This window comes from Lygodium microphyllum, chromosome 6 (genome assembly GCF_053477565.2).
Source record: "Lygodium microphyllum isolate KBCC chromosome 6, Lygodium_microphyllum_v1.1.10, whole genome shotgun sequence".
Lineage (NCBI taxonomy): Eukaryota > Viridiplantae > Streptophyta > Polypodiopsida > Schizaeales > Lygodiaceae > Lygodium > Lygodium microphyllum.
The window spans coordinates 92,246,014-92,254,238 of NC_141140.1; the positions used below are offsets into that span (position 1 = coordinate 92,246,014).

At 40.1% G+C, this 8,225-nt stretch overlaps 1 protein-coding gene across 1 annotated transcript; it reads right to left on the bottom strand.

Moving 5' to 3' along the window:
- Positions 1-4,460: 4,460 nt before the first annotated feature.
- Positions 4,461-8,018, bottom strand: LOC148034805 (U-box domain-containing protein 1-like). Its single transcript, XM_087679778.1, has 2 exons — positions 6,860-8,018; positions 4,461-5,259 (listed from the first exon to the last, which is right to left on the bottom strand). Exons 1-2 carry the CDS (start codon positions 7,774-7,776, stop codon positions 4,764-4,766), a joined length of 1,413 nt encoding a protein of 470 aa, XP_087535904.1. The 5' UTR covers positions 7,777-8,018; the 3' UTR covers positions 4,461-4,763.
- Between the last annotated feature and the right edge of the window lie 207 nt (positions 8,019-8,225).

An 8,225-nucleotide genomic window follows, 5' to 3' on the forward strand; every position in this document is an offset into this window, starting at 1 on the left:
ATCCTTGACTGTGGTTGCATATACATTATATATTTTGGACCAACTATGTCCACTAATCATGCAAATGCAAGGTTTTGTCATCCGTATCACTAGACAATGAGGAATCTTGAGGATGTGGAGGGAAGTTTCCTTTCGAGGATGTGGACATCTTCCCTAATCAATCAATGTGCCTTGATGAATCCACATAGTGTCATGAAATTGTGCAACACTATTAAGCATTTATAGACGCGTCCAACTATGTGTGCACGATCTCTGTCTATTGTGTTTAGATGCACATGAAATTTTACATTTATCTCTACCAAAACTTCAAAATTAGACATGGAATTTTTTTTAAATCCTTCCATCACAAACGATATCCGAACTCATTTCTAATACACAGTTTCGGAGAGCAAAACAAAAGAAGAAACAAAGACTAACATCCCATGGGGGTGAGAAGCCTTACCTTTCTCAACTTGGATGTGTGCAAAGCCCTTGCTCTTCTTCTCTCCCTCTTCTTCTTTGATGGATAAAAAAGGTATGCTCTCTATTAGTTTTCTTCTCTTCACCAATGATTCATGAAGCTTTGTTAATCAATGCTTGCCTTGTTCCTTTGCTTCTTCCATTGTTTCCTATTGTTTTATGCTTATTTAAGAGAAGAAGTAGTAGTCCTAGATGAGATTTATGACTCAAGACATCATGTTTTGTGATCCCTAGGGTTTTCTTCATTTTTTAGGTGTATTAATGCATCTATATACACAGATTTCCCTACAACTTTTTTGCACATGTAAACACTCTAGTAAACAGTTATTTCCCGAGTTCCTTCATTGTGGCATTAAACATGAAATACAACATAGGCAGTCACATTTTAAGAAATGTGTTTTTAAATGCTTTCTCATAGAGACACATGTGTTGATAAACATGGAAGTGAATGTGCATTCATCAATTAAAAATTCTATCGTGCTATTGGAACTAAAGAGCTATCAAAGTGCTAAACAAGTCATTCTTGCAAGTAAAAGATGTTAACAATAAATAATGTTAATCATATGTTCTTATGCAAAGTCTTTTTCTCATGTTTTATTATTTGTTAACTTGTGCTTGTGTTTGCTTATACAACATCTTCTTCAAGCACACATCAATGTATGTTTTTTCCTCTAGTGCTTTCTTTTCCATTCACCTATAAGATAATAAAATGGCATTCATTACTAGATCGACTTATATTTTATACATTACAAAGTACATTGTGGATGATTGTTTGTAAATGCATATTTGTTTGTCAATTGCCATGTTATAGATGTCGTCACTTCCATCAATTGAGAATTCCAAACTAGGAAGAGATGATGGCAAAGATGCAAACTTACTTTGGGCATGCCCCATTCCTAAGGAGGCATTTGACTATATGTTTAAAAATTAGACCATCTAGATCACAAAGTACCACACAACCTAAAGGATCTATACCTCAATCTCTTGGATCACACCCATCCACAGGCACTATGCATTCTTGTCCTCGACCATCTCTGTCACGTATAGTTACATGGCCTTAGCCATCCCCTTGAGGATCTACATTACAAATGATATTACATAGTTATGTGGTAGGTCCTCCTATCACACAAATGCCTATGGTAGATCCTTCCATTAGTCGAGGACGTCGAAGGATCAGGGAGAGTGGAGGTGGTGGAGGACCCTCAAGGGTAGAAGGAGGTCCAAGTATTCTTTCAAAGCTAGTAGATCCCCCTAGTGAAGGTAGGGTATGGTAAAACATAGATGAGTGGGGTGACCTCAAGATGGATGTGCATGGAAGGGAGGTATATTCTTATGTTCATGGTGTGGTACACCCTACAAACAAAGATAGTTTCTTATTCTTTAAGCAAAAAAAAAAAACAAGCTTGCTGTTAGAAACAATAAATGATATGCATAACACATTCCAATGCCAAGCTTATTTATCGATAGATGGACTAGAAGTAGGGTGCCAACCATTATAAGTTATAAAAGGCCGTGGTGGATGCACCATGCATATACCAACAAGTAAAGGATAGAGCAAGGGCTCCCTCCAATGGGACAACCTACTACTATTGCTCATAGGTAAGTGTGGAAGGAAACAAAGAGGCAGGAAATGGAAGGGGTTACTAGTTAGCAACACAAAGAGGCGCATCGCATCTAGATGGAGCAATACAAGTCTTCACATTTTGGATTAAGATGATGAGCTTCATGGGAGGAAAATTTTGTAAGTATAAACAAATCAATTCATTAATCTTGTGTGTTTCTAGAATTACTTATATATCCCAACACATGTCTCTCTTATGAGGTAGATGGATACTATGAATTGGTCGGCTTCCAATAAAGTTGGAGATAACATATCATCAATCACGTAATAGGAAATACATGGGATCACCTCATGGGATCACCTCTTTAGAGAGGGATCAATCACATAATAGGAAATACATGGGATCACCTCTTTAGAGAGGGATCAATCAATGAGAAACAATGGTGTTGTGCCACAAGAACTTCAATACAACAAGATTTATTTATACTTGGTTTACAATTTTTAATATAGTTTGTTATTTGAGGCTTTGCAATCATTCTCTTATTGTAATATTTTGCTCTTTGCTATAGTCACAAGAGAATCAAGAGGGAGAAGAGGAAGAAAGATCAAGCAAGTCAAATGCTTTAGATGAGGATTGTGAGGCCAACAATTATAGTGGATCAAAGGAGGTTTTGCGCATGCATCAAACACACCATCTTAGTAGTTTTTCTATATTATAATGCAAGCCAAAAACTCAAATTTTGATATACTCAATGCACTTATAAATGTAACAAACAACATTCTTTGAAAGCTTAGAATCCTTCTGTCTTATGATTCAAGGAAAATTTTGGCTTCCAAATATTTACGTACACCCTCGTATATTGTGATTATAATGCAACACGGTTTACCATTAAACATTCTCAATGGTTCTTAAATACTTGGCAATATATATTTCCTCTTTCTTCTCTTATATTGACATTATACATTTCCATGTGTCATGCCACATTCTTGTTTTTACTTTATTTTCAATGGGTTCAATTTGTATAAGAAATGCTTACTTTTTTTTTAGTACACATTAAAAACTGCCTAAAAATTGCAATAAAATTGTGTTTATTTAGATGAAAATTTTATCTTAAAAATTGGAAACATAGTATGGTTGAAAATGGGAAAAAAAAAAGCATGCTTGTTATTGCTAAAATACAAGTGTATTCCAACATGGATCTTGTAACACATATTTAAGTACTCTTGTAGACACGCTTGTAAGTTTTTTTTCCTAATGTGAAAAATATGTCAAAAGCCTTTTTTTAAAAGTAAACTTCTATTTTGAGCAACTATTTTTTTATAATATGTCAAAAGCCTAATCTACCCACTTTTCAAACCCCAAAACTATATACTTTTTAGCACCAAAAGTAGACCACCTATACATGCTTTCACTCGTACCTTGTTTTCCTATTTCTTATGCATTCTGCAAGCATGCATAGCATTGAAACAACAATTGATGGTCTCTTTTCAACACCCATTAGATCAAGCAAGAGATGATAAGAAAATTAAAGGAAAAAGAAATAGAATGAAAGAAGCATAAAATAGTATTAACATGATGAGAATATGATTAAGAAATGAAAAAATAAGACCAAAAGTAGTGGTGGTCCATAACAAATGAAAAAAGAAGACCTGAAGTAGTGGCAGTCCATAACAATAATGAGGGCTCAAATATCAAGGATAATAGCACTTTCAGAGTGTAAAAATTTTTGGTGAACCATTTAGATTTTGAATTTAATGGCACGAAAGTTTGTTCTCAAGCTATAAAACACCTATATTAAGTAGGAGATTAGAATTCCCCACAATGCACTTAGTAGTTTTCCTTCCTTCTTTTTAGAGATGTAGATGAAAACAATCCGAACTAGAAGAGAGTTGAATATCACATTTGACAATACATGGTAGATTTCATTCGTCCCTTATTAAATTTGAAAGCATACTAGAGATTAAAAATGTGCCATTTTTCTACTTTTAGCCCTAATGCACAACACTCCCTATCTTTTATGTTGTCTTTAAGACTTTTAATCCTACAAACTATACTTTAGTGCCAAACTAAGTTGTTTCGATTATTGGCACTAGTAAGTGTAGCATATCAGTTCAAGAAAATAGATATTACAAATCCACATTTGCACAAATTAAAGCACATAAAAATGTATAATTTGATTGGGATTTTCAATATGTGAATTCGAGGAGATGTACCAATTTCAATTTATGTTCATGAGAAATGAAGTAAATAAGAGATGTTTAAATTGGGCTATAAATACATGTGATATAGAGGCTTACATATAGTGTCAACCCATGGAGATAAAAATGTAAGATACACATATTGCTCACTAAAATAAAATGTACTAGCTATTCACATGAATACACATGATAAATTGACTCTTTACACCCACCAATGATTCTCACATTAATTTATTAGCTTGTATGTGGTGTGCCATAAACACAAATCTATTGGAAAGGTTCCTTCAAAATGATACAAAATTAGCTAATCATACAATCACATTCCAAAACTATTGAGATTTCAAGTGTAGGATAACTTGTTAGTTGTTAGTTGTTAGTGAGCATATACATGACCTCTTGTTTTGGGTTTTGTATTGCCAGTTGGTATTTACATATGCCCAAATCCATTGATAACATGGTTTTCATTAAAGGCATGAGAGATGAAAAGGAAGGTCATTATATGTGATAGTATGGGGCATATCCTAAAACTTGGTTATTCAAACTACTACTTGAATTTTGAATTTTTAGAGAGAGATTTTTCATTGGAGAAGAATAAGCTACATGCTCGATTGATCCATTTGCGAGCCTTAGAGTTGGATGATTTGGAGGATCCATAAGTGTTCGTAGGAGTGGAAGAGACATGTGAGTGATGGTGGAGAATAGGGTTGGTGGAGCCATGGTTGATGAGGTAGTAGTCACCCATGGAGTAGGAAGATGGGTTTGGGGACACCTTCTTGACATCACGAGTCTCCACATGTACATTGAGTGCATTGATCAAGGCTTGAGCTTTACTTTTGCCTCGCTCAGAGCCACTACAATAAAGGCGACGAATGGAGGGGATGGATGTCTTGTAACCAAGAATCTCTGAGATGGCAATGGAGCCCAAGGTGAGACATAGATTGAGCAAGACCCAAGCAGCATTCTCTACAGCGCGTTCAGATAGGCCCTTGTCAAGAATATGGAGAATGATAGGAATGGCATTGTCTGATTCAAGCAAGGCCCTGATAGCAAAATATAGATTGAATGTGAATCAATTTAATAATTTGATAGTAGAATACTTAAAGCTAAACAAAACTAAAAAGCTTGAAAAAAGGGTGGCATCTCTATCTTTTCTTTTATGATAAGTGGAGGAATTATTGTATGACGTTACCAACTTAGATGTATCGCATTTTTACATACTATCTTCGAAGAATTTGAGGTTGTTTTCCTTGTTGTTTGTGTTTGTTACAATAGCATAGTTCATACAATCACTAGAACTTTGCCTCAAATGTGATAACTATAGAAGAATTATACACATTGTAGATTATGAATGACAAAGTTAACATGAAAGGATGGGTTATGTGATGAATGAATGGACTCTCATATGCAATTTGTTCTAAAAAGAAACATATTATAAACTCATGTAACATTTTCAATGTGACCCCATGCAACTTGTAGCAAAATATTAATTGGTGGTGGTGCAAGATGCAGTTCTAATGGCTAGCCTATGGCATAGGTTGATGGGGCTAGTGTATTGTGTAGATTAGGAAGGAAATACTAGCTTGTCAAATTCCCCACTCAAGCAACCCTCTCCTCCAAGCAAGATGATAAGGAAAAACCATTTGGATGACGGGTGAAGCACAAGACAAGGCAACTAAACTACGAAGTTGATAACTATTACTTTTCCACTAGTATATCTTTGATCGCATTTAAAAGAAAATCACAAGACAAAGTAATGCTTGTTTAGAGGCTTTTACTCATTTGTAATTGTGAAACCCTATGTTTTCTTTTTAAAGTGATAGATTTGAGATTATTTGTTGGAATCCCAACCTTATTCACTTGAAAGTAGATCATCCCAAAGGATAAGAAACAATGGAGTTGCTCAAATGTGGGTTTTGAACTAGAAAATGACAACAATTCACACCCTATCCTACCAAAGTGCCAAACCCTATGTTATCGATTTTGAACTAGGGATTGACAACAATCCACAAACCTCCTAACCAAGTGGAAAACCCTATGTTATTCCCATTCATAAGTGTCTACCATCGTGAGTCTTTTGCAAGTGAGCGAGGTATGGGTAGTGACAAGTCCATACATTGTGAATTGTTTGCAAGGAAAGGAGTGGATGTGAGCGTTTTACATGGGAGTGAGACTATGCTTGGCTTGTTGCGTAGCGTGGCAGCCCTTAACACCATTGCTTAGCTTCCTACACTATCCATTGCTTAGCTTGTTGTGTAGCCTACCAGCCCTTACTCCATTGCTTGGCTTCCTAGGCTATCCATTGGTTGGCTTGTTGTGTAGCCTAGCAGGTCTTACTCCACGAGAGTGTGGCACCTGCCATCAGTTGTCTTGCTCCATAAACGTGTGGCAGCTCTCTCGTGAAGGAGCTCACAATGTTTGGAGAAGTGTAGGCAAGAATGATTTCGAGGAAGCTTATGGAGTTATCGATCGAAGCATTGACGAGGGGATTGATTAGGATGGATTGATTAAGGCAAAAGATGATCGTTGAGCTAACGACTCAACGAGGACACGCTTCGACAAGAGCCCACTTGATGAGAACTGAATCAGGGGAATGATTAATTAAGGAAAAGGATGAAGGATGACAGTGGACTGGCTACTTGCCTGGAGGCTTCGGGGCAGCTAGCGGCGATGTGAGCGAGGACGGCGAGGGAGTCCTCAGTGAGCTTGGCCTTGCCGAAGGCGACGAGGGAGAGGAGGGCGGGGATGGCACCGGCCTGGACCAAGCGGGGACCATTGGCGGGGCAGCTGGCGAGGGCGAAGAGGGCCTTGAGAGCGTCGCCCACGCACCGGGAGTTGCCGTCGCGGAGGAGGGACAGGAGGCCGTCAACGAAAGGCGGGTAGGACCCGGCGAGGGGCCGGAGGGCCGGGTCGACCAGCAGGCTGGCCAGCAGGGTGGCGGCGTTGGCGCGGGCGGCGGGGGTGAGGCCGGTCTGCAGGACGCCGGCCAAGGCCTGGCGGGCGCCGGGGCAGGCCAGGATGGCGGGCTTGAGGGGGGGGCTGATGGAGAGGTTGAGGAGGGAGGTGACGGCCATCTCCTGCATCTTGCCATGGTGTGGGTGGCTGCCGGCGCCGCTTCTGCTGCACAGGAGCAGCTGCTCCAGCAGGACCGGAATGGCCCCGGCCCTCGCCAGGCTCTCCCGGATCCCTTCGTCCCACTTCGCGTACAGCCTCATCTCCGCCGCCGCCGCCATCCTCGCCTCCTCGCACCCCCGCGCCAGCTTCCCCACAAGCATCTCCGCCGTTCTCAGCTTCACGTCGGTGGTCGTCGCGGCCGCCCCCGCCTTCTGCGTGATCTGCACCTGCGACTGCGACCGCGTCTGCGACTGCGCCTGAATACCCTGCAATATCGTCTGCATCTCCATCTGCCCCTGCATCTGCGTACCACCCCGCAGTATCGCCTTCTGCGCCTGCATATCCGGTAATTTCGGCTGCAGATTCTCCATCCCCATGACTGCAGGCCACCCACTGGCACCGCCGCTGCTGCAGCTTGGACCGGCGCCCTCCTGCTCCTGCTCCATATTGGTTGACTCCTGTATGATCAGTATTGATGTCTGTTAATTACCTTCGTTTCCGATCGCGGTCCCTAAGAGATCGGTCATCGGGTACCTAGGACGGCTACCTTGAAGCTTCTCTAGCAAGCAGAAACCATAGCAAGCAAGTGGCTTGCCAAGTGGGGGCCTCTGAGATTAGACAAATACACAGACAGAGAGAGAGAGAGAGAGAGAGAGAGAGAGAGAGAGCAGAAATCGTTCCTACCGAGGAAGAAAGAGTCTTCTGCTGCCTGCAATCGAATATCCTGATTATTGTAATTCTTAATATGACGGTTAATTATGTTACTTCCTAAGTTCTCGTACCAAAATACCAATATTAGTAATAGTGGATGGTCATCTTGACCTTGGGCATTAAGAGTCACCCAAAGGGTATCCACTGTCCAACCTGCTGGGACCATGCTTAGCATAATATTTTA